Below are 25,817 nucleotides of genomic sequence, written 5' to 3'. Positions count from 1 at the left end.
CCATCAATCTACATCAGATCCAAGATCAACTACTACTATCTATCAGATCAATTAATTAGATCAAAGCATCTAACAAGCCATCAATCATGCAGGGTGATATCTTTCAGCTTGAGCAAATGGCAGCCACTCAGGTTGTCGCTCACGTCGAACCCAGCACAGTTCCAGAAGACACTAAGATCGATCCTCAGGTCGCCATCTATAATGAAGACGACCTTTCACATTTACTCTATGTTAACCATCTACACCGCAACGGCCACAAGGACAAGGTTATTGTCAACCACGTCTACCGTGATGGCTACACAACACCATTAGAGTCCCTGCCATCGGGCATACAGACACCCGAATCAGATACCAACGAAACTCCTGTTTTCAGCGACTGCGATTCTGACTTTGACGAAGGTGTGTACTTACCATCCTCATTGGATCCCTTTTCCCGGACTGGTCCACTAAGATTTGAAGACGGCTTCGAATTTCCCGTTTTTCTCGGCAGACAGGAGGAGGAGACGTCGCATGTCACAGCGCCCGTATCCGAACTAGACGCCCGGCCCAAGCAGGTCCACATAGCTACACCGGAGGAACATCACATCTCCAACATCTCGGGGCCGCTGATGTCATGGTGGCCCGCCTCGGAGGACCTAATAGAGCACGAATGGATCGAGGAAGAGGCGGTTGAATACAAGGCCCCTAAGAAGCCATTGCAACATCAGCACGTCTCCGACATTGAGGGTCCCTTAATGTCCTGGTGGCCTCTTCCGCTCGAGGTGCTGGAACACGAATGGGATGAACGATTCTACGAATGAAGAGCCTGCGCTGCATAGCGCTGCAGTGACGCTTCTCTCCCTCTTTGGTGATTTTTGGCGTTAAAAACGGGCACGGAGTTCGGTGCATTTTTCAGCTTATATTATACCCTGGCGTCAGTTTTACTCGTACTTATGGATAGGGATAGATTTCTATTTTCGCAGGCTCATTTGGGGCCGCGAAGGGAATATAGTCGGATGACATATGTATGAGAGATCCTAGGGAATAATACAATAACTCTACTTCCCCATGAAAATGTCCTTTTTTTTTTTTTTTTTTTTTTCTTTTTTAGCTGTATGGCTTGACTCCCACCTCCCACTCTTGGCAATGTTTTTGTAACGTCGAGATAAGATTTTGAACTAATGGGAATTAAATAAAATTCCGTTCGCTTTTGCTCGCCACTAGGCTAAAATGCAGGTATTATGTATTATGCAAGTATTATGTATTATTCAAGTATTATAATTCTCTAGCCCGACTCTCCTTTATCATCGGAGCGTAGGGGCGTAGGATACCAAGTACGCCCTATCTAATAAACATATGTCCTCCGTATCATAGCACCGAGAGGTAGACGTCCTCTGAGCTCGGGTGGGGAGTGCTACATAAGTGGGGGAATGTTATAGTGTAATAGACTTGTAAGTCTTTGGAAGATAGATACATTAAAGTTCATCTTCGAAATAACGTCTTATAATCAAATACTACATCCTCACTATGTCTTCAAATCTTTCTGGTAAAGTGATCCTCCTCACCGGCGCGGCGAGCGGTATTGGGTAAGTTATATCGCATCTATCTTTTTATCTAGCCTCTATGAAGTGGCATCTATAGCTTACACATTTACACCTATCCCTTAGACGGGGTACGGCAATTAAATTAAATAGCCTGGGTGCTATTCTCGCCATTACGGATGTCAATGAGCCTGCACTAGCTGAGACCCTCACACTCTGTTCCGGCGGTAGCAATTCAGAGCATCACACTATTCATACCCTTGATGTATCCAACTCCACCGACGTGGAAGAACGCGTAGCCCAAGTCGTGACTAAGTACGGGCACATTGATCACGTATTCAACTGTGCCGGCGTCAACCCAACCGCCATGTCCCTGACGGAAACAAGCGAGGCGTATTTCGACAAGCTCATTAGTGTCAATCTAAAAGGCATGTTCAACGTGACTAAAGCTACTATTCCGCACATGACAGCCCCGGGTGGCAGCTACGTCAACGTAAGTTCTATCTCCGGATGGAATCCCGACGCGGGAACAGCCGTGTATTGCGCGACCAAGTTCGGTGTCATCGGCTTTAGTAAGTGTATGGCGCTTGAACTAGGACCAAAAGGCATCCGAGTGAATATTGTCGCGCCGGGATACATTAACACTCCGACAAATGCGGGAATCGTTAGGGGGACGCTCGAGGCAAGACAACGTATGGAGCAAGGTAATGCTCTGGGAAGGATGGGTACGCCGGAGGATATTGCAGGCGTAAGTATTTGATGCTACATGACTACCATTCTTAAAGCGTTACGTTATCGTGCGAAAACTAACAGTAGATCATCTAGGTTGTCGCCTTCTTGATGAGTGAAGAGGCTAGATATATGAATGGCAGTGTAGTCGGGGTTGACGGAATGCTGATAACGTGAAACGGACTCGCTGCCTTTACGGTCCTTTGACTCTGAACTTTGCCCTTACTCATATACCTTGTGGCTTAAATAATTTATGATGATATACTCATAGCTCTTGAATACATATTTCGGTTCTAAGAAACTTAAAAGATATGGTCATCATTAAATCAATTATCATATAAATACGTTAAATAATAATACGCATGGGTCAGGCCCAGGTCTCCGGCCCAAATGTTTCCCCGTCAGCGACGAAGCTCTTGATTGCCAACCCGGTCTGGTCCAGCGTATCAAACACATCATAATTCCCGTACCACCTAGGCAACTTGGCAGAGGTGAGATAGAGGGTGAAGAAGATGATAATAGTCGAAACCGCTAGGCCTACGTCTAAACCTGCCGATGTGATATAATTATACTGCATCCACCAGCCATTCCACCTTCGCTTGATATAGTAATTGAATATAAAGCCGACTGTACCCCAGCAGAGATATGTATATGCCGTGGCAGGTGGAATCCAACCAGAACCTCCGAAAATAAGTGGTATATTTATAAATCGGAATATCGACTTAGGAGCGCGACGGGCTAAGAACCAGGTAATTATAGGAGTAATGGCGCCAACGAGCCAGAACCACTGCAGCGATGAGTAGATGGCATCACCACTAAACACTGTAGGATATATTAGTATTTTTGCTTGTAGGAAGATGACGGCTAGATGTTTAGAGAATTGTGTAATGTTAAAATTTACTTACTTCGCGCAGGGCCGATAGCACCCCATATAATGGATGCCGTATAGAAAACTCTGCCATTCGGACACACATAGTTATCGGGTTGGTCGTTAGAGCAAATATCCGGGATAGTTCCTAGAGCCCAGTTCATGACGGCGATCTGGACGACGGCTGACCATAAGGAAGCTACCAGCTGTGACCAGAACATAGCACGGGGAGGCACTTTCATATAGTGACCGAGCTTGAGATCCTGGGCAAAATACTATAGTCTAGAGTCAGTATCTGAAACTCGCTGGACGTGTTCAAGTGATTCGAAAATGAACTTCGGAAATGTACTGCTTACAAGGGCTTGTTGCATGCAGATGTAGCCATAGTTTTTGAACATCATCATGGCTAGAGGGTGGCCAGGTAACATGTAACCAATGACAAATTCGGTTAAGACGTTCAGCCCGAGCTGAATATTTGTGATGGCCTGAATAATGCCTATCGGTATTGTCCATACCAATGGGATTAAGATGCAGACGACATAAGCCCAAGCAGGAAACCCTGTAGGCCAAGCACAACACACAACAAATGACAACCCAATCATTATAGCAAAGAGGGCAAGGTACCACCAATCCTCGGCGTCCCTGTACTTTCTCATTAGCTTCATGTGGATGTCATCCTCCTGCCTACGGGCAAGCTTGAATTGCGAGACGATTTGCCTCCCATGATATAGAATAACATGAACGACTACGGCGGCGACGGCAGCGAAGGACATCCCATAAGTAAGGGCAAACTGAGTAGATAGGAACAAGGGGGAATAATCGTGATACTTCTGTTCGTTAAAGGTCAAATCGTCGTTCAAGATTCTCGAGACGTTGTAGACGGCGCCGGTATTGTCAAAGGCACTGGACGACTGGACAACAAAGTAGTCGGCGTACCATGTGCCAGAGAAATGCAGGCCCATAGAAACCAAAATGAAGAAGATAACCACACCCGCTACGGCGTTGGCTACGGCGTAGAAAGGCGGAATGAGTGGAGATAGCGCATAGCCAGAAATGACAGTCCAGTCTAGAGTTGTCGGTAAGAGACCATATCCGTGCAAACCCCCAAAGATCTTGTTGACAACAACGTTTTGGGGGGCAGCCCAGCATACGAATGTGAAGTAAGATAGCCCTTGAAAAATCCAGCCTGGAAACCAATACCATACGAAGCCACCTATCGTTACATATAAGAACCATCGATATCGGCTGATTCTCCAGCCATTCGTCTCAGCAGGATCGGAAGGAGAATGATCATGAAGAGCATAGAACAACGAAGCGTTAACGAGGTCGGAAGGCCATATCATCGCAGCCGGCCAGACGAGGAAGCGTCTGGCCAAACCAGCTAGACCGTATCCCGTGCAAAGCGTAGTGATGCCAAATAGGATTTGGAAGCCCCAGCCGAAGTATTGCTTATCTTTTCTCTGAGTATCAGTTATCTTGTAGAGCTAGTACTTCGAGGCACAACTCACAGAAGACCTGCTGAGCGATTAAGACGTCGGTGGCATACAGAAAGCCTCCACCATAAGCGGCCTAGTCAAGGTTCAGCTTCCATCCACTCAGCCGTATTTTTTAAAGACTCACATTCGACATGGCGACGATAATGACATGCTCCTTAAAATTAAACTTGCCCGGCTTGAAATTAAACTTTATCCCCCATATATTAAATTGTCGGTCGGGGAATATCAAGTCCCATCCTAGCCCAATAGGGTACGCAACCAACTGGATAACGTACGTGGTAATTTGTATAGTAGGGTTCTTCAAGGAAAAGAGCATGTTTACGGCTGAGCCCAAAGTACACAAAATCAAGCCGATTACCCAGGCACGAATTGTATTAGCTGGCAAGTCGACATCGTAGTTCCTTACTGCAGCGCGCACCTTTTCACTCGTTTAGATATTTTAGCAGGTCGTATGCGACTAGGGTAAGAACCTACCTCGGGGTAAGGACTGTTTTCTTCAAGTAGGGTCGTTTCAATCTCTGCACCCTTCTCGACATCGCCAGAAGCAATAGCCGTACCGACCTCGTTAAGCTCCTCAATAGGCAAATTGGGATCAAGCTTGTGTTGTTCTTCGAAGCCCTTGAGAGTATTCAGAGCCTCAACACCGGTGACCTCTATGACTTCACTAGAGGATGTGCTGGCCGGAGTGATCTCCTCCGCGACAGCGCGTTTACGAAAGTTGAAACCCATGTCGACGCCCGGGGAAGAGTTATAATGATGTCAGAAGCAAATGCTCATATTTAGCCTGACCGTAGCACAACAGAAGAGGGAAGTGAGCAGAGGGCATAGCCTAGACCTGAGACTAATAGGGGTCGCTTGTGACTTTATATACCGGTGTAGATCAGCTCAAAAAAGAGGAGGCATGTGCGACCAATGTTCTTCGTAGGACTCGGGTGGGACCCTAGACCATATTGTTTCTCCCACCTGTCGTCGAAGCCGGGCTGGGTGAGACCACGAGCTGTGATACCTGGCGAGTGGTAGCCCCGGCGTGGGGAACTAGTTTTTTGCTACTTTCGAGATTGGATGTTATGGGGGAGACAGATATGCATACATATACCCTAGTCATGGGTAACCTGCCTAAATTGGATAACTCCAAGTGGATGGACAACCGCAACGCAACGAGTTGTACCATGGTGATATACTTAGCCATTACATATTATCCTGAGTGGGCCCATCCGTAGAAATAGAATTGAGAAGACGGGTTTCCGTCCGTAGACCTTACCCCTTTAAGACCTGTATGTGTAGGTACTTAGAATATGCTTTGTATTAAGAGGGTGGGATACTGAGATACTAATTAGTTATCAGGTATTATAAGAAAATGTATCATCCCATCCCTATTAAACTTATGATAGGTACCTAGGTGATAACCAACAAGCGAGGGGCCCAATCAGCATAATGCGGGAGATAACTTAACGAGAAATCCATGTTTCATATTCTTACCTTTAACGTCGAAGGAAGTTAGTCGATGTCGCATAAGATACGCCATCTTGGACTATAAGCCATTAATTGCTCGAAGAAGTGAGGCATTGAAGACGCCACAAACAGCCGTACCCGGTCGAGTGCTTGGGGCATTGCCCATACCAACGGGAATGGCAAGATGGATGAAGGCGACGAGCATGCGACATAGACTACGACCAATACCCTACCCAGCGCAGTGGAACCAGGAAGCTGTAGAGATATGACGTGTCTCTATAGACTCGTCGTTGAGGTAGCAGCTTGAATTCATGGATTCATGGATGGATTGCGCCAAGACCAACCCCAGAAGAGGGCTGAAAGGGTTGTGAGGCTTATTTCTACATGGCGTTGGAACGTGCAGCTAAGTAGCTTGCATGCATTGCCATTGCCGTTGCCATTCCCGCAATGTCTAGACCGAGCCGATTGATATGTTTCCCATGGAAGTATTATATGAAGGCTAGATAGAATAGTCGATAGAATGAATATTCAACAGCAGAAAGCTCTAGATTGGGGAGTGTTACACCATTGTCCATGGCCCATGGTTGATCACTCCCTAGGTATGTACATATAATGTATGTACGTCGTAAAGCCACTCTTCACCGATTGTGCTGTGTCTCTGCATGCAACCCTGAGTTGAAGAGTTGCAGTTTTAAAAGTCCAATCAGATTTGGTATTGAAAGAGATAAGAGTCTTACACCTGCATGTAAGAGGTATATACATAGGTACTGCTTACATGATGTACCTCACTATAGGTACCTCACTACAGGTACCTTATGGCTTGGCAGATTCGGTCCGACCCAGTTCAGATTCGCGATGTTCTATGCTCCGTTCCCGGTCACATACACACCTGCATTAATCTAAACCGTAACAGACCAAATGCCTGTTTACATGTAGTCTCGTGATACGACATGGGTCACATGTAGTCAGGTAATAGAGGGTTTTCTTCTTGTTCTGTCCAGATAACGAGAAAGGACAGAAAAATCCGCATAAGATGACAGATACGAAAATAATATTTTAGTATCTCCTAAACACACCATCTCGATTATATACAAGAATCGAGGCCCTCCTTGGCTTAACAGCAGCCATTTAACCGGTTAATTAATAGGACAGCTTATTGTTACTCTCGTCCCATTTAGAACCGGCAATCTCGATGTGCTCAGTTAGTAACAATGAGAAGATATTTTTAGAGCATCGTTCTGGGGAAATACTTAATATATGGCTTCAAGTAGGAGCCTAGGTATCTAATACATAATATCCGGTATGCCGCACACCCATACTATTTATATGTGTAAGTCGAATCGAATGCATTTCCTTATTAAATTCTTAGCAGATAGATAAGACACCATCCTAGGGTATCCCTGTTGACAGGTTCCATAAGCCTCAGGTTACTAGGTTCGGTGCTGGTGTAGGCGGACGTAGGATAGCGAATCAAGATGTAAATGTTCCTATTGCGCCGTCCCTATTGGCTCTCCAAACGCCGTCTTCGCCTTCAAACTCTTCTCTCTTCCAGACTTCAACACGTTCTTTGCAGTCTTCAAGGGCTCGTTCACCAGCTCGCCATGCAGCCTGTCTATGCGGGGCAGATACTGCTATGAGTATACTCTCCTCCCCGATGGGTACGGTTCCAAGACGATGAACCATGGCTATTGCTATGAGGCCATACTCGGTATGGATTTCTTTGCATATGGACAGCATAGTGCGCAAGGCCAGCGGGTTGTAAGCAGAGTACTGGAGCTCCTTCACCGGCTTTCCGCCAAAATTATCACGAGTGGTGCCTACAAAAGCATGAGGATGTAGGCTCAAAGTATTAATAACGATTACCTTGCGAGATGGTAAGACGGTGTAGTGTGACTGACTGACCCGCAAACATGACTATTGCACCTGCTTGAGAGCTACGAACCCTATCCATCACACCCTTCACGTCGAGATAGTCGTGGGTAAGTGCAACGTAGCAGGCATCCTCTTTAAGTTCAGTTATTTCGAGGTCCATCTTCTTCGTATAGGTAACCGAGAGTTGGCGACAAAGAGAGGAAAAAGAGATTAAATTGATGAAGATTGAGACTAGTGAAATGAATACTGATGTGCCAGATATTTACCGAATATAAATATATAAATACCTATATAAGTACCTATCTATTGAATTTACGTGTATTTCGAGGTTTATTGACTTGGACTTGCGTTTGCGTTTGCGTTGATGTTTCTACTATTTTCTTCCTATTTTAACCTAGTTAGTATCTAACTACCTGTCATCTGTTCTAGAATCCGGGGTTGTTTAGATAAGCAAGATAAGATTAACTTTTATTATGTAACTATGTACATATATATACACTATGCATGCTGAAAGAATGAACCTTATGCACTTACGTAACACAACCATCTGACCTTTAGGCACTTCTACCCTTTACCTTGAACAGCAAGGTTACAACCGTTCAACTTTTTATCTCATTATCTACTTTTATGAATCGCGCATGTTCGGCGTAAAACAACCACCCTTCGCATTATTGAGTCTAATGGGCGCATAACGCCGATATCGACATCGACATGTATGACGACTACGATCATCGGCCTCGCGACGAGCGAGACTACCACAGACGTAGATCGCCCGCTCCTAGGGACCACCACTATCGTTCGCGGCATGGTAAAATGATATAGCCTGGAGGATCGCTTGTAGAGATGAATAATGAGCTTGCGCTGACTTCCCTGCGAGGAAAAGAATCCTCTAGATCGCCTAGAAGGACGCCTCCAAAGGGACCAAGAGGGGAGGAATCCTACCGTACCCGGCGTTCTCCTGTCGGACGAAGACACAATTCACCTCATCGACGAGATACCTCTCCTGAATATCGTAATAATTACTTGGGCCGCGCTGTGAAAGATGGCGGCGAGCCCTACGACCGCGAACCCGAATATTCGCCCCCGTACGACCATGGTCGGGGTCGACACTACACAGATCACGACGATCCCCGAGGACGTTATAGTCGAAGTCCCCGGCGCGCCAACTCAGGTGGTTCCTCACCTTTTGATTCTGGTGATGATAGTTACTACCACGATAACCGCCGGCCTAGATCAGGACGACCCTACCATACCCTGAAGTTGGATAATATCCCTGACGGGATGAGCACACAAGAGGTATTCCTGCTGTATCTCGCCCATTTCTTCGGCATACTAAATCCTTAGTAGATTGATTCTACCATGCGGGACATGGGAGCTACCGGCCTTATTGAAATCCGTATCAAGTCAGATGATAGAAGCGGTATGGTCTCGTTGTTTCCGAATACCGAACCGCCACTAAACGCAATAGGCAATCGTCGGTTGTACGCATTTGCTGAATTTAGGTCCGAAGACGATGCTATCGGCTTCTACGAGAGAAACTACCCTGCTCTTGACATCGCTAACCCTCACGGTTCCTCTATTCGTATACCTATAGAATATAGTCGAGAACGGCGGCATATCGCAAATCCGGACGATTGGAAATGCACAATGGTAAATCGCAAATCCCCGCTCATGCCGTCCCCTTAATTTACCTAACTTCGAGTCGATAGTGTCATTTCGAGAACTTTTCCCGCCGAGCAACTTGTAAGCAATGCAAAGCACCTAGGACATGTAAGTTACACCCATAAGAGAATTGCCATGTCCTCGATAAAGCTAACTATTAGCACCAGCGGAGAATACCGCAGATATGAAGCTCGATGGTAAAAGTGATGAATGTCCACAACAAACACCATCCCAGTTCATCGTCATTCGCGAATTAGCTTCTTCTGTTACCGAGACTACTTTGGCCAATGACATTAAGAAGCTCTATGTAACTAAGGATGAAGAGCCTAAACAATCATCCAGCGCCCCTAACAAACTCAGGAGTACAGCTCCAATTGGCAATACTAGCGGGTTAGGTGCCAAGCCTGGCTCGCTGGTGCGCGTCTTTATGATACGGGACAAATACTTGGATATCAGTTGTAATTATGGGTTTGCCGAATTCTCAACCCTAGACGATGCTCGAGCCGCTATGGCCAAGTACAATGCTTCCCCTCAGTTTACGATTGCCTCAAAGCCTGCTTCTATTGCATTCATCCATTCCGGCGTCTTTATACCCGTGCTACACCCGATACAAGGCGAGGATCGTAAGTTCACTTTTGCGGCAACCCATAACCAATCTCTAAGATTGGTATATTGGAACCCATCAGTGTATGCTAACGAGCTTACCATATTCAACGAAACTTTATATGAGGACAAGCCGTCTAGCATAGAGCAACTCAAGGACGACGCTGATCGAGCACCGGGCAAAGACTCGAAGAAGAGAAAAGCAGAGAAGGATCTTGCCGCGCCCAATGGAAAGAAGGTCATCGCAATGGCTCCTCAACTACAGATGTGGGCAAACAAGCATGCCGAGCTTCACGGGCCGAAGGAGTCGAGCAATGGTGCGGAGCCTGTCGAAGTTAAAGCACCCGTGACTGGTTCTAATGCCATTGGTCCTGTAATTCTGAGCACTCCGGCCCCAACACGAACGGCCTTTGTGTCGTATGCTGATATTGATCAAATGTGTTGTCTGCTCTGTAGACGGAAGTTCAAGAACGAACCTTCGCTCCGCCGACATGAGCAAATGAGCGACATGCATAAAGCTAATCTCGACAATGATACAGCAATTACCAAGGCAACTGCAGATTTGAAGGCGCTCGGTAAAGAGCCAGTATCTAGCTACCGGGATCGAGCTAAGGAGCGGCGAATGGCGCACAATCAGCCTAGCAAACCAAAGCCTCACCTTCCCAGAAAGCAGCCCCAGACAACCAAAGACGCAGGACCAGCTGCGGAAGCAACGCCCGCGAAGCCTACGGTATCAAAAGGTGCAGGATTGCTGGCCAAAATGGGATGGAGCACCGGCGAAGGTCTCGGAGCTGAAGGGGGTGGGCGAACCGCTATCATCGAAACCATGGCCTATACTCCCGGGGTGGGTCTTGGAGCCGAGGGCGGCAAGCTTGGGGATGCTACTGAAGAGGCTGCTCGAGCTACGAAAAATGACTACTCGGACTTTGTCTCGAAGGCCAAGGACAAGGCCAGAGAGCGCTACGAGAAGATGAATTAGCATGTTATCTTTTTATGCTGTTGGGTCTTCCCTTCAGTGCATTACTATGTATTATTAAGTATTGAGGTTGATCTCGAACGGGTTTTAAGCCGAGCGTATCAGCTCATTTCCAAGGACAATAATGGCTGTATCAATAGACGCCATTGTTCCCGATTGACCGCTACATGTTGCTTGATGTTGACATCAGCAAGTTTATTTTACGCTCAATATTATCTTTTATATACGGAATGAAAAGTTCTATATATGCCTATCTAGGCTCCCAATAGCAAGAGAATTTATCCTTTGGGAGATACCCATCAACACGTGTATGCAGTGATAACCATGGGAATGGAGGATGAGCCTCATTGCAGCTCTGGTCAATTACTATTTATTATGTATATACAGGAAGTCACCATCTCGGTGTCAACACTGTTAAGGGTAAAAATAAAACTACTCGTTTAAGAGTATGTAAGAAATTCTATAGTACAACGTGAACCTGTCTGTTTCTACATATCTCTGGGGTATCATGACTTCTGCTAGGTTCAACGCTCATCAAGCTTCTGTTCCTCTAAGCACATATATGTACCTAGGTAGATAAATTATGTTTTGCCGTGTTGTGGTACTTAATTATCCTGTCTATAACATGACTAGCCCAGCACCCATTAAGCCGCTCAGACTTGCCATACCGGCCAGAACTAGAACCTCCCAGCTCGGTGCAGGTACAACTCTAGAACTGGCTCCCTCACTGGTCTCACTGCCAGGCGTATCTGAAGAGGTCCCGGAAGGCGAATTGCCACTACCAGCTGTTTGCGTTGCGATAACCTGAGAAGCGACACCACTAGCGTCGGGAATACCAGACTTGGTGATCTCCACAATTTTACTCTCAGTGCTATTAAGATTGGCCTGAGCGAGACCGATCTTCTTATTGGTGAGATCGTAGACTACGTAGGCAGAACGTAAGAACGTATCACCTAGCAGATAATAGTCCGAACTCCCCTGCAGACCAAAACTGCAGACATTATCGAAAGGTAGAGACGGCACATCTAGTCCTAATTCAATGTATTGCTTTACATTATCCAAGACCATCTCATCAATGGGGACCTGGATGATGGGGCCGTCATTGCCGCCAAATTGGAAATCAAAAGTAAAATTCTTGTTGTCCAGGTGTTCGCAGTTGATGTAGACAAGTCCAGTTCCAGAGGTGTCGTCTACGGCACCAAAGGCGCGGAAGATGCGGTTCGCCATGGTGTAGGGAACATAAGTCAAAGTAGTACCTGAATCGAGGATGACTGAGACGGTAGATCGGGTGTAGTTAGTTACTGTGCCATTGTCGGCGGTCGTGGTTAAAGATGAGAGCGGGACGGTGAAGGAGGAGTAATTGCCGGTGCCGTCCGGTTCAATATCGACAATCTTAAGCTTGCCAATAAATTTCTGAGTATCTAAACCACCAAATAGGATTGTTCCAGTCTCGGCGTATAGATCATCCTATATGATGGTTAGTCTATTAGAGCATTCTTTAAAACATCCGACACAAGCCGTTGGGTAGTTGGGAATTAAAAGGGGAACCACATACCAGATACAAGCTATAAGCTTGGATGGCAATCAGATCTTGATCTTCAAACAAATTCATAATGTTTGGATACGGCGTCAGGGCAGCAACGTTAGCAGCAAACCCTATACCTAAAAGGCCCGAGTTGATGGTGGAATTCTCGGCTAGGCCCATCTGTAACTTTGTAATATTAGCTCCACCAATGCTGAAGGTGTCCCGAATGTAGTCGCCTTCGGCCCCTGAACCGTCGACATAGCGAATGCTGAATTCGTCTTGAGAAACGATAGAGTAGGTTGAACTCTTGGAAGGATCATACGTAGATAAACAGTATCCGTAGTAGTTCTGCATTGCCTTGGAGCGACATAGGTTCGCACGGCTATCTAGTATCCAGACATCGCTGCTCCCAGTATCGACAACTAAGTCGACAGTTTGAGGAGGTGTTCCCACGGTGACTTGAGCATAGTAACCGCCACCGGTCAAGTTGTTGTTTAGTTCTTGCGAATAGGTACCGGCACGTCTATGGAGCGCGGGCTGTCTGTTCGTCGATCTGCCAAAGCTGACGGGGATGACTTTCTGGGAATTTGTACTGTCGGTAGCCGCCGCGATAGACGCGACGGACGCGGCAGCGAGAGCTGAAAGGAACCTCATAGCGAAGGGACACGACAACTACTCGAAGTAAAGAAAACACCGGCTTAGGAGGTGAGAAGGGATAGAGAGCGACAGAAGTTAGATGCAAGATATTATCAAGAGGTATGTATGTAGGTAGATCTAGGCAGATCCTAGGCAGCCCAGTCCAAGGGTACGATCCACCAAGCTGACCTAGGTAAGAAGCTAGCCGGGGCCTTGGTTTTATGACTGGTCGCCACGCGCCGATGATCCGGTTTAAGTCAATTAGCGGTTAACAAGTCGACAAGTTGACAAGATACAGAAGAAAGGGGGAATTGATATCCGATAGGTCGGTACGAGTATATTGCGTACGCAATCAGATATGTATATTCAAGTGTGGTTGAGTGATGTGCCGGTAATCGTCAAACGTCAAATGTCAAAAGAGAGGAAATAATGAAGGTCTCGAATAATCAACTTGCCGGTATACCCTACTTCTCTCTGCCTCTATTGTTAATAGGTACAAATAGAAGACTAGAAGAGGCGACAAGGGAATAAAAAGAGAACAGGAACCAAAAAGAAAGGAGCGGGTGAATTAAAGAGATTCATCATGAGTTGTTGATGAACCGCCAAGCGAATTTATATGGCTTATGGGCTTTTTTTTTGTTAGTTAATGTGTAATCAGAACTCAATCGGACTGATGTTTAATGAAACTTGGGTCAAGAAGTTGTATTAAACCCACCTAAGTGAGCCTAAGTGAGCCTAAGTGAGAAGGTCCATTTAAAGGTCCAATAGGAAGCCGTAAGCGAGAAGCTTGGAAGGCTTGGCCAAGTAGGTACAGTCTTGATTAAGGACGCCTGCCTTATGTGTTATACTTATCTGCTTATGCAGACCTAAATACATCCGATGCGCGCAGCCGTATTCCGTAGAAAGTACCACCTGATTATACTTATATCTTGAGGTACCTAACCTACCTACCATATGTACCTACCTATGTAGGAGGTACATAAGAAAGATTATGCGGGCTAAGATTATCCTCTACCAATCATGCCGTAATTCAAAGCCAACTTCGTCATCCTCCGCTAAGCAATATACATACATATGTACATAATATCCTTGCCATCCAATTCCCCACGTATTGTTACCATACGCGCATCTATCGCGTCGTCATCCATTATACGTCACCACCTTCATCCGCAAATAAGCTCTCACCTGACACCGGCATCTCCCATATTCTATCATGTGTTATCCATCTAAGATACAATAGGTACCTATATACCTCAATCTGGTAGGCTTCTCGTTAACAAAAGCAACTTCATAGAGCTTCATAGATAAGAAGTAGTTATATCATCATTATATACGTTAGGTATCAGGTATTATATACGATGTAGCAAAGTATGAACATGTTGAAGCAAAACCACAATCGACCCCCCATTATGCCACTGTACTACCACACAAGCCAAACTCGCATTAGCCCTTTTCTCGCCGTTGCACAATTGTGGCGCTGAGATCGCCAATGCTAGTTTCGCTGAGCACCTCAAAAATGCTCACATCAGCCTCACACTCTCGAGAGACCCAGTTGCGAACCCCTACTGCCACCAATGAGTCAACACCATAGGCACTGGGAGGTCTAGACTCGTCCACGTCTGCCGATTCCATATTCATGCTCTTTGAGAGCATCTCCCTAAGACCCTTACTAACAATGCATCGTGCTTCATCTGCATCTGTTGCCTGTGCTAATAATCTCTGCATAACCTCCCGCGGGCCTGAAGCTTCTTCTAAAGTCTTGTCCAAACCTTCTGGCATGTCCACCTGGTTGAGATAGGTGAACATAGCCGTGCGCGTCCAGTAAGGATCTGCCGGTTTGTTTTGCAGAATCAGCCCGCCAGTTCCAACTCCTGTGACAACTTGCACCGGTATCCTCTGGCCGTCTTCCATATAACCGGTAATCGCTCGCTCGATGATGCGTTTGATATCTTCGAGTCTAATTCCAAAGAAACCGCTTGCTTTGAGCTTATCCAGCGTCTCGGGATCATTAGCAAGCATTCCTGCTTCAAGGACTGGGCCTAGATCAATCGATACAGCGTTCACTTTGCCCTCACTTGTTGTCTTGATATGTCTAGCAAGCGAGTCCTGGAACGCATTGCCCGCTGCGTAATTCGCTTGTCCGCGATTTCCGATCACACCAGCTGAGCTAGACAGGAAGATGAAAAAGTCTAGATCGTTGCCAAAGGCCTGGTGGAGGTTCCAGGAACCTACTGTCTTAGGCTTTGTTGCCAATTGCCAGTCTTTGTACTTCATGTTTTCGAAGACCGAGTCGCGCAGTACTGCCGCACATTGAAATATACCTTTCACGGGAGGCATAGATTGCTGGATCTCGCTTACAGTCTTTCCAAGGGCTTCGGTATTACAGACGTCCACCTTAAAAACTTCCACATTGACCCGCTTCGTGCGGAGAAAGTTGACGCAAGATTTAGCCAAGTCGTTCGTCGTGCCGGATCGTCCTAAAAACGCGATGTTCTTAGCACCATTGGCCGTCAACAACTTAGCAACCTCTATGCCGAGCCCGCCGAGTCCACCGGACAGGACATAAGTGGCATCTCCGTGTAAGTAGGAGCTTACAGAAGGAGGAGTTCGTGGGAGGATTGGAATAGGTTTCAATGTGGGTCGCTGGCAATAGACATAGCCACCAACTGTGTCCGAATCCAATGCTGCGAAAGCAGCCGCCAGGTCGGAGTAGTCGTATACATCTTGCGGAGCTTGACTCCAGCTCCTAAACTGCCAGGACAAGAGTTTGGGGTAAATAGATGTCAAAGCATCACCAAGGCGATCCGGTTGGTATTTGATGAGACGTGATACATTTATGGTTGTGCAGCTAAATGTCTTGCCGATAATATCAGTTTCACACGTCGTCATATCGCTACGATCAGGTTTGTCAGCGAAACTGATCACCCGGCCACCTATAGAAGCAATTAGCGAATACATCTCCTTTGCCGTCTATTTTACTAAGAGAACTCGCCTTCTTTAACACATCTGATATTCGAATCTCGGCTTCTTGCAACTGGGTCGTAGATCAAGTCTACGCCTTCATTATCCGTCAAACACATTATCGTGTCGACAAAGGCTTCTACTCTAGCGTCAAGGATGTAGTCCTCTTGGAGTCCCCAAACATGGCTAAGAAGGCCACGCTCATGGTCAGTCTCCGCGCTGGCGAAAACTACGGATCCTGCAGATTTGGCAAGCTGAATCGCAGTTTGGCCGAATGTTCCCGCGCCAGCATGAATTAGGATAGTGTTCCCAGCCTTGAGATTACCAAGCGCATGCCTGGCAATAGAGAAACTCGTGGGTAGATAGATAGGTCGAAGTTCGGGTTGGTAGCTCGGTACTTTATACAGGAGTCGGTGATGGCATGTAACGAAGTCTCGTAAAGATCCACGGGCAATCCCCACAACGTGGTCACCCGGAGAAACGCTCGTAACGTTCTCTCCAATCTGATCAACTACACCGTATACATCTGTTCCCAGGTCGCCCTTCTCCACGCGCCCATGCATAATTTCGCGGTCCAAATCGCCGAGTGTAGTCGTAATTACTTGGACTCTTACATCACCCGGAGACAGAGGAAGGATGGCGTCAGGGTCATCACCCCAGTACAAGCTTCCCGTATCGCCTACTTGTCTAATCTCAAGCTTAAGGGGCCTTTCATGCGGATTTGGCATCATCTGCTGGTCTGGCTCTGCTGGTGCAGAGCCGCGTTCAATCATAGAATTCAACGAGCTCACGGGAACCAGCTTTGGAACCATGATTTGCCCATTACGTTCAATATATTCCGTTTCAATAGGCTCCACAACCCGAGGTCTAAAGAAAGATCGCGCGACCAATCTTAAGAGTGTCTGAGTGAATGATACCACCATGGTAGAGGCAAAGCTCAGATCGATACCGACATCAAATGTGACTAGCTTCTTCTTAGGATACTCTGATTGTATAGTCCGCCCCAAAGCCTGCGCCAGACAAGATTTCGGGTTCGTAGCCTCGAGCTGTGAAGCACGAGTGATCCAGAAGATTCCTTTCATGGCGCAAACCACGTTCTGGAATGCAATAAATTCCTGTTCTGTCCATTTCCAAAGTAATGCTTGCCCGTCGGCCTCCAAAAGGGAGATACAGTATCTTGGAAGTATCTCGTTCTCCTTGATACTACTCAATGTTCGGAACTGACAATTCAAGTTCTTAGAGAGTTCAGCTTGGAGCCCGCTAATATCCGGACTAGCGTCTACAGGAATAAGGATAAGTAGGCTGTTGGTCAGCTCAACCTGCTGCTCTTTGGAGTTTTCTAAAATGTTGAATTCCTCCCAAGTAATCTCGGAACAGAGACTACGATGATTCGGGAGGAAATCGAGTTCCTGTGTCGCGCTCCGGTGCAAGGCGGTAAAAGTCATGTCCTCAATTATCATGAGTGGATTAGCACTGGACGTTTCCAACCAGGACTGTTCCGAAACAACAAAGGATGCAGATGCACCAAGTCGTCCGTTAAGCTTTGCACAAGTATGGGCAGCAAGTCGTTTGCCAGCCCCTGAGAGCGTGGGAGAGTTAGCCGATACATAGAGACTTCCAAGAAAAGAGGGAACCATCGGACCGTTTCCGAAACTTAAGGCGGTTTGGAAGACCGAATCCAAGGTCGTCGGATGAATAATATGCGGATATTCAAAATTTGCGGGCATGACAGATTTTGTGTCCGGAATACGAATAGCGCCGACACAAACACCGCCCTGCCTATGGAGAGATTCGATGTTCTGGAACAGCCTACCATAGTTCATGCCAATAACATCTAGACTCTCATAAAGCTGTCTTGGATTAACGGGGTCGATGCACTCCTTCTTTGCGTCAAGGTACGCCTGATAATATTTTTTTACCTCCTTAGGAGCTGTGTGGTAATGAATTGTCACATACCCGCTACCATGTTCCTCCCAAGGTTTGTCGAGCTGTTTGGAGTATATAGAAAACTCGAAAGAGACTGAAGGTATAGCTAATGAGGAAGATCTGCCATCCTCAATAGGAGCCACAGCCATTTGACAGTCCCTTTTGTTGAGGTTTAAAGCATATTCTAATCCATGTGGTGTACTCGGAATGATCATAGCTTTCTGAATTTTGAACTTGGTGATCTGGTACCCCGAAACCTGTTCCGAAGCCAGTTGCTTAGCAGCCTCGAGTACCATAGCAGCCATGCCGGCGGCTGGATAGATTATTGTCTTCTGCACTTGATGATCCAACATCCACGGATTCTCTGAGACGCGGAAGAAGCCACGCCATCGGGGTTGAAATGGAATAGAATCAGCTGTTGGTCGCCCGATGAGATCATATCTTCCATGAATCTGGAAACGATTGGCCAGCGACAAGTGTGACTCGTGCCAATATACCTTGTCGTGATTCCAGGGGTACTTTGGCAGATCAACGAGTAGCCTAGGTCGCTCAGTCTGTACATTCCTCATGACTACCCAGGGCATGGCGACGTCAAACCCATTGCCCCAGAGCTTCCCAGTAGCTTCCAATAGAGTTGTAGCCGCGTCTTTTCCCCTGTGAAGCACAGATGAATAAACCGGCTGTTGCCTAAGCTTTTCCTCGGCGTCGAGGATCTGTCTTATAGGACCTTGGAGTGATGAATGCGGTCCAACTTCTAGGATGAAGCTTGGCTTCTCACTATTTTTGACGCTCATCATCCGATGCATAGCGTCAGCAAAAAGGACCGGCGACACCATATTCCTTACCCAATACTCAGGAGAAAGGTCCTCCCAACTAATGACATGTCCAGTAACGGACGAATACATGATGGGGGTGTCGTTACTGAGATACACGGAGTTAGTTCCCACTCGGATGTCACTAGGCGTAACGAGTTTTCCTGAATTGTGAGGATGCGTGATCATCTCATTCCTTGGCTTCTTCGGTTTGATGTGCGCGATCGATTGGAGATATGCGTTTTCGCAACGCTTCATGTGGTGTGAATGGTATGCGATGTCTACAACGAGAAGTCTATTGAAGACATCGGCGGCTTGGAAAACTTCCTGAAGCTCTTGGATTGCACTTTCATCGCCAGACAAAGTCACAGAAGCTGGACTATTGATGCAAGCCACCACCACTTTGTCGTCGCCGACTAGGTCCACATATCTTTGTACTTCAGAAGCTGACAGACCAACGGCAAGCATGCCACCCTTTAAGCATTCTTCGTCTTTCGAAGCCAGCATAGCTCCAGCGCAGCGTCCCCGGTGAAAGGCCAATTCCCAGGCGTTCTCCTGTGAGAGAGCCCCCAGAGTGTAAGCTGCCGCAATCTCGCCAGAAGAATGACCACAGACATAGTTTGGGCTAACTCCAAAATATTTCGTCAATAGGTCTACAAGTGCCATTTGTATTGCTGTAGTTGCTGGCTGGGAAATCTCGGGTTGATTAACCAAGGAGTGGCTTTCATCCTTAAGAAGCTCTGCAAGCAGGCTAAAAGGGGCGTTTAGCTTAGTCTGCAGATACAAGCTTGCGTCCTCGATCGACTGCAAGAAGGCGTCAAATCCGAGAAGCTCCCTGCCCATAGAAAACCATTGGGCTCCTTGGCCACCAAATACAAAGGCTGATCTGATAGAGCTCCTGTCCTCTGATGCCCTAATGAGATCGCTACTTGGTAAGTTAACTAATTTTTGAATGAGCTCCTCGGGTGATCGCGCAACGACTGATGCTCTCCATTGTAATTGTGTCCGCCGGCAACCTAGAGTGTACGCAAGATCTTCCATGATATTTCTAGGCGAGGATTCAAGTTGCTCTCCGGCGTAAGACGCGTAGTCTTTGAGGATTCGAGTTAATACTTTCTGCTCGTGGGCCGAAAAAATGAAGAGATGTGTCTTCGAATCGCGGGTAGGAATTGACATCCCCTGTACGGATCTAACCCACTCGTGCATCGTGGTACTAGGGATTGGCAGATTTCGAGTGCCATCACGAAGTGTGGTGTTATGGTGTGCCGAGAGCCCCCTTTGAGCCAGGTAGTGAGCAGCGTCATCGAGGATAACATGTGCGTTCCTAGTACTAAAGTTAGTATTTAATTATAGAATTAAGTATAGAAAATTTCGAAGAGACATCCAAGTCTAAATATACTGATGTTATAGACGTTGAGGTTACTTACGTTCCGCCAAAGCCAAAACAGTTAACGCTCGCACGTCTAAGTCCTTCGGTGGGCCAGAGAGTATTACCGATCGGAACCTAGTATAGTATTAGTAAAGGACATAGCTGTGAGTTGTTATATTTCCTTGCCTTGACTTTCCAGCCGTTGAAGTCAATAGCTGGGTTTCCAGGCGCCTCGAAGTTGAGATGCTGTGGAATCATTCCATTCTCAATGGTGAGGATTCCTTTAACCAGCCCGGCAATTCCGGCACATCCTTCGAGGTGACCAATGTTTGTCTTGACTGAACCGACGTATATAGGGTTATCGAAACTACGCTCTGCACAAAACGCGTCTGAAATTGCTTTCAACTCTCTCCAATCACCAGCCTGTGTACCGGTGCCGTGGCATTCGACATAGGCCGTATTGTCAACAGGTAGGCCAGCTTTCTTGTACACTGTTCTTATATTACGAAGCTGAGCTTCCGCGCTAGGTAGAGTAATACCTTAGGATAAAATTAGCGGTATTCTTATTAACCAGACCAAATAGTTAGTATACATACCAGGTGTGCGCCCGTCCTGGTTAACGTTAGAACCTCGAATTACGGCACGAATATTATCGTTATCTCGTATGGCATCTGAGAGACGCTTCATAACCACAAGACCGATTCCTTCACCTCGGCCGTAGCCATTTGCACGCGCATCAAACGTGTAACATTTACCATCCGGGCTCAAGAAATTTAGCGCCGTCATAGGCATCATAGTATTAGGCGTCAGGATCAACCCGGCACCGCCAGCAAGCCCCTAATATAGTCAGCAGTTCGCTTTTAATATCCGTACGAAATAACACGCAATGGATTTGGGACGGATGTGAGTGGTTTCTCATTGGCATTCAACTATTGTATAAACTTACAACATCGATCTCTCCATTACGAAGGCTTTGACAAGCATTGTGAACACAAACTAAGCTGGCACTGCATCCTGTGTCGATGGTCATGCTTGGGCCGTTAATGTCTAAGAAGAACGAGATACGGTTCGACATGATCGCTATTCCGTTACCGGTCGCCCCATATTTTGGGGAGTTATCGGGGTCACGCAAGACAATCTGCTCATAATCTACAATACTATTAGAGCGAAGCGTCAAAGATATCGAACGATGTTTATCTTATGAATGCGTACCTTTCACGAAGGAGCCAACCCAAACTCCTGTATCGCTCTTCTTTAAAGCTGTGCGGTCAACACCGGCTAAAAGCACATGTTAGCATGATATTAAATGGGAAGGGATGCTGACATTGATACCGCTGTCTAGAGCTTCTACCGCAACCTCGAGAAGCATTCGTTGTTGCGGATCTATCGCTTTGGCTTCATCGGCTGGGATGGAAAAGAACTTCACATATTAGCAAAGTTCCGTTCTTTGGATTATATAGGCTGAGGCGTACTGAGCTGTCAAACGCGCCAACATCCTGGGTCAGGAAATGGCCGGCTGTGAAAGGAATCTAAACCAGAGGTTTAGCCATTATTAGACTGCAGGATCCCAAAGGAGCACATACACTGCCTTCTCGGTTTCCGCTTGGGTGGAAGTAACTAGAGACATTAAGACGGTCCTTGGGGATTTCAGACCAGGCACTTTCCCCACAGCAGAGCATCTGCCATAGCTGTGAAGGAGACGTAGCGCTACCAGGGAAACGACATCCAATTCCTACCACAGCAATTGGTTCCATTGAATCATGGATCGGGCTAGCCATCAGGGGTGCCCAGAGTCCTTTATTAGTTACCAAAAGGGAAGTATTGTCGTGCAATACTAGGGTCTGTATAATACAAGCACAGACAATTTAGATGTCTAGCTCAGTAACTAGGTCTATAAAGAACAGCCAGACCTTGTCTAAGATAGATTCGAGAAGGTAATTGTGATCGAGTTTAAAGATGTACGGAGGCAAACAATTTTAGAAAAAAGCATGTGTTGTATGCTGCAGTCTTGGGGAAGTAGTAGGAGTAAGATGAGAAAAATCTTGTGTTGAACCCGTTGAAGAGAGGCAGTAACTAATTTTTTGTAGGAAGAAATGATACAAGGTATTGGTGTATTTATATAAAATATTGACGAAGATGTTATATAGATATAAACATTTGAACTCATGTTTGAACCCCTGTAGTATTTAAAGGTCAGAGATATAATTAGTAATAAACCGAAATGCTCATGTCCGTTCCGAGCCGAAGGGAAATGGTCTAAGTTGAATTGTCGAGTGTGGCTGTTCTATCCGGCGAGTTGGTTTCTTAGTGTCTTTAGGCAGATAAAAGGGGGAGGATACATCAACGCCCAAAGTACCATGTAGATCTTTGCATGCAATGAGTCAAGGAGCTAAGAGGATTGCTCCGAGCTTAGAGCCTAAACAGATCTTGATCTGATGAAGCCTCTTTTTTTCTAGCCAAGTATCTGTAGTACCGTCTATAAAAACCACATGGGTCCGCGAATTCTAGAAGATTGTTATGATTTTCGTTGGGCAGTGATCTAAACTAAGAGGGTATGGTCTTAGGGTATAATTCTACCAAAATAGAACCAACAACTTTGTTATACATATTCATGTAGCTCAGGTAACTTCCAAAACTATATTTAAGCAACATTAGGTAGAACACCTACCTAGGGAGATACATATATTAGGTATATTTTAAGATACCCGGCTTACAATAAGGCCGTGAGGCTGTAACAAGAAAAGTTGTAAGAAGTTTAATTTTACTGAATATAACACAAAACATAGCATCAACGGATCTCCATCATGCTGTCGGGTGGCTTACTTCCTACAGTAAATCACAACGAATTGTGACCGCATTCAAAATACGCCTCCAAGGATATAACCATTCGGGTGGAGCGATTAGACGCCAGTAATTACGCTAAATAACAAAGAACAAAGGGACATGTGTCATTGAATTTATGTCATCAGATAGGCATAGCCCTATGTGATACAAAATACACCGAGGGTGTTTCTGAATATACGTTAAAGGAAAGTCTAATACAACAAGTTGTTTGTTGTTCCTACAAGAGCTAAAGGATCGAGTGTTGCTACTTGTTTGTTTATGCTCCTCGTCATATCCTTGTCTGTTTACCTGGCTTCTACCTGGCTTCTACCTAACTGGCAGGAATTAATAAACAGTCTCGTCATATTGGAATATAGACCGAATTGTCTAGTTACTTTAGTTTATAATGGAACATGGAGAGCCGGATAACAACAAAGCCCAGGTACATGACACGTGGAGTCCATAAAAATAGTAGTCGGCCCGGTAGTTGTAACTATCTAGTTGTCACAAAAGGTTAACCTTTGATAATTCCTAGAGAGGGTCTGTGTACTTGTTAGCGCTAACGTCTTCTATTGTTTAAGACATCGTATTCGGACATCGTCTAAGAGTATCAAAGAGATATATATAGATGTATGGGACAGCACAAAAAAAGAAATAAAGAAAAAGAAAAGCACAGCCACGAAACAGGTGTTAAGCACTTATTAATCGATCTCTCGCATGGCTTTAATTCTTTTTAGCGCCAACATAAATTCAACTCCCAGTAATTCGGATTAGATCATAGGATACTCCACATAGTATAGTATATTTGCGGATCAAAGCTGAATTTCGCGGCAATGTTTTAAACTCCCATTCTCTTATCAGACAATACGAGGATTTTATTAATGTCGACTAGTAAAATACATAAATTCTATTATTTTCCGAGGCAAACACTGCGGCATGTAATTATATAGACAAAGAAACATTGTTAATATGTGGTCTTCTTTAATACTCCAATCAAAGGGGGGTAAGGAGCGTAAGGAATGGGATGATAGACCAATCGAAATTCACCCCTCACAATAGAACTATTATTGTCTAGAGATCTCCGGAAACTAGCTTTATTTGACTTTACGTAGCCCCATGTGATAGATGCCATATTCGGGCATTATTCCTAAAGTTACTTGTTAATTAAGTCCAAGGTAGCACAAAAGCAAACTACCTAGGGCTAGAATTTCAATATCCAAGTTGCTGGGAATTAGCCGCGCCTCTAGGGGGGGCTTATGTTATTATGTGATATATCAACAAAGCTACCTAGGTTTGGATTATTGAATGCGGATTGTGAAGAAGCCCCCATCAACCTTGATTAAAACAAGATTTGTTGCGGCTCCAGCTTAAAGTCATCAGAGAACGGTTAAGAGAGGCATTAGAAGCTAAATCTTACGTCATGTAGCATAGTTCCTTCATGCCGTTTAAACATGTTTGTCACGTCTAGATGAAAAACACATCTCTCGTTTCAGACCGCCGAGTAAATTGCTACTATTGGTACGACAAACAAGTTGAACAAAGCATCGCGGGTGCGACGACCCTATTACTTAGTCCAGGAACAGCAGAAGTTGCACAAATGGGACTGTACATGATCTGTCTCTGTGGCGCTTAGGGGGTTTGAGCCCATCAGGTTGTTAGTATCACGTTTCACGGAACCCAGCGTTCTCAACTACTTCAACTTACCCGGTAGAAAATAATTTTCGACAACAGACATGGGTATATAGATACCTCGGTAGTTAGGGGGAGGGGAGTACGTACAAAAGCTCTAGGTACAGCATGGATCTTATTTGTCCCAATTCCATACTGTTGGAAACTTCATCTCTATGAGGAACAGATTAGTGCGTCAGGGTAGAAATTTGACACAAACATCGTACTCGAAGCCATCTTTTATGGTGTCATTTATGTCTCATTCATACCTCAGACAAAAACTAAACGAACAACAGTAATAGGAGCAGCTATCTGAACATAGTTGAGGAACTAAGTATAATATTTTAAGTAAAATAAATTATGTTGGAATGCCGCGCCCCGTGTAGGTAGATATATGATCTCCTGGTGAACGTTTCTCATGTCCTACCTTACACAACATCAGCCCGTCATTTGCCGTTACATATCAGTACATTAATAACTAGACAATGTCAAACTGCCAGCTATCCCCGTCAAGTCAGGACCAAGAAGAAGTCTGTAGAGAGAATTTAAGCCCCTATATGTCCTTAATCTAGTCGTGACGGGATGTGTTGACTCGGATTCTTACAGGTTTATTCTAGTGTTTTACTCTAGGTCTACCCCGGAGGCTGAGTCGTACATATATAGCTAGCCCTGTACAACTATGTAGTCTCATCGAAGAAAATAGGAGACAAGAAACAGATAGATTAGAGTGTAATTATGAGTTACCCTGGTGCGTAAGGGGCCGCACAGAAACCCAAGGTTAGGTAAGGTCTGAATTATATATATATACTATTTTAAGTATTCAGATGCATACGTGCATGCCTAGGTATATATAACTTGAGATGGAAACATCCCACCGTTCCTGCTGTAATTAACAATGCTTCTCGGCAAGGTCAACAGG

General features: G+C 45.7%; 7 protein-coding genes across 9 annotated transcripts; 3 read left to right on the top strand and 4 right to left on the bottom strand.

Moving 5' to 3' along the window:
• Positions 1-86: 86 nt before the first annotated feature.
• Positions 87-800, top strand: GL218_02331 (uncharacterized protein; the record flags this gene model as incomplete). Its single annotated transcript, XM_033578840.1, has 1 exon — positions 87-800. The coding sequence occupies one exon, from the start codon at positions 87-89 to the stop codon at positions 798-800; it is 714 nt and encodes a 237-aa protein (XP_033439252.1).
• Positions 801-1,506: 706 nt separating this feature from the next.
• GL218_02330 (3-oxoacyl-[acyl-carrier-protein] reductase FabG) lies at positions 1,507-2,426 on the top strand (the record flags this gene model as incomplete). The annotated part of the gene is made up of 3 exons (XM_033578839.1): positions 1,507-1,565; positions 1,647-2,268; positions 2,346-2,426. The coding sequence occupies 3 exons, from the start codon at positions 1,507-1,509 to the stop codon at positions 2,424-2,426; spliced, it is 762 nt and encodes a 253-aa protein (XP_033439251.1).
• A 190-nt stretch (positions 2,427-2,616) lies between these two features.
• On the bottom strand, positions 2,617-5,342 carry GL218_02329 (Sexual differentiation process protein isp4; the record flags this gene model as incomplete). The annotated part of the gene is made up of 6 exons (XM_033578838.1): positions 2,617-3,071; positions 3,155-3,392; positions 3,474-4,570; positions 4,626-4,686; positions 4,738-5,031; positions 5,088-5,342. The coding sequence occupies 6 exons, from the start codon at positions 5,340-5,342 to the stop codon at positions 2,617-2,619; spliced, it is 2,400 nt and encodes a 799-aa protein (XP_033438247.1).
• A 2,193-nt stretch (positions 5,343-7,535) lies between these two features.
• Positions 7,536-8,097, bottom strand: GL218_02328 (Molybdopterin synthase catalytic subunit; the record flags this gene model as incomplete). Its single annotated transcript, XM_033578837.1, has 2 exons — positions 7,536-7,882; positions 7,968-8,097. 2 exons carry the CDS (start codon positions 8,095-8,097, stop codon positions 7,536-7,538), a joined length of 477 nt encoding a protein of 158 aa, XP_033438248.1.
• A 551-nt stretch (positions 8,098-8,648) lies between these two features.
• On the top strand, positions 8,649-11,181 carry GL218_02327 (putative RNA-binding protein C57A7.13; the record flags this gene model as incomplete). 2 transcript variants are annotated; one of them, XM_033578835.1, is made up of 6 exons in its annotated part: positions 8,649-8,745; positions 8,815-9,233; positions 9,285-9,357; positions 9,406-9,587; positions 9,647-9,707; positions 9,767-11,181. In XM_033578835.1, 6 exons carry the CDS (start codon positions 8,649-8,651, stop codon positions 11,179-11,181), a joined length of 2,247 nt encoding a protein of 748 aa, XP_033439116.1. The 2 variants fall into 2 exon arrangements, with proteins under 2 accessions (XP_033439116.1, XP_033439117.1); XM_033578836.1 differs by lacking the exon at positions 8,649-8,745 and having other exon boundaries at positions 8,781-9,233.
• A 615-nt stretch (positions 11,182-11,796) lies between these two features.
• GL218_02326 (putative aspartic-type endopeptidase OPSB) lies at positions 11,797-13,357 on the bottom strand (the record flags this gene model as incomplete). Its single annotated transcript, XM_033578834.1, has 2 exons — positions 11,797-12,645; positions 12,734-13,357. 2 exons carry the CDS (start codon positions 13,355-13,357, stop codon positions 11,797-11,799), a joined length of 1,473 nt encoding a protein of 490 aa, XP_033439118.1.
• A 1,425-nt stretch (positions 13,358-14,782) lies between these two features.
• On the bottom strand, positions 14,783-22,185 carry GL218_02325 (Lovastatin diketide synthase LovF; the record flags this gene model as incomplete). 2 transcript variants are annotated; one of them, XM_033578832.1, is made up of 10 exons in its annotated part: positions 14,783-16,272; positions 16,416-20,362; positions 20,466-20,542; positions 20,594-20,946; positions 21,004-21,244; positions 21,354-21,556; positions 21,620-21,685; positions 21,740-21,827; positions 21,880-21,936; positions 21,991-22,185. In XM_033578832.1, 10 exons carry the CDS (start codon positions 22,183-22,185, stop codon positions 14,783-14,785), a joined length of 6,717 nt encoding a protein of 2,238 aa, XP_033439120.1. The 2 variants fall into 2 exon arrangements, with proteins under 2 accessions (XP_033439120.1, XP_033439119.1); XM_033578833.1 differs by having other exon boundaries at positions 21,991-22,161.
• Positions 22,186-25,817: the final 3,632 nt, after the last annotated feature.

The sequence above is a fragment of the Daldinia childiae genome (assembly GCF_008694065.1).
Source record: "Daldinia childiae strain JS-1345 chromosome Unknown Scaffold2, whole genome shotgun sequence".
In the NCBI taxonomy this organism is placed as follows: domain Eukaryota; kingdom Fungi; phylum Ascomycota; class Sordariomycetes; order Xylariales; family Hypoxylaceae; genus Daldinia; species Daldinia childiae.
Note: the sequence above shows the minus strand (reverse complement) of the source record. Positions and strands in the feature narration are given on the sequence as shown.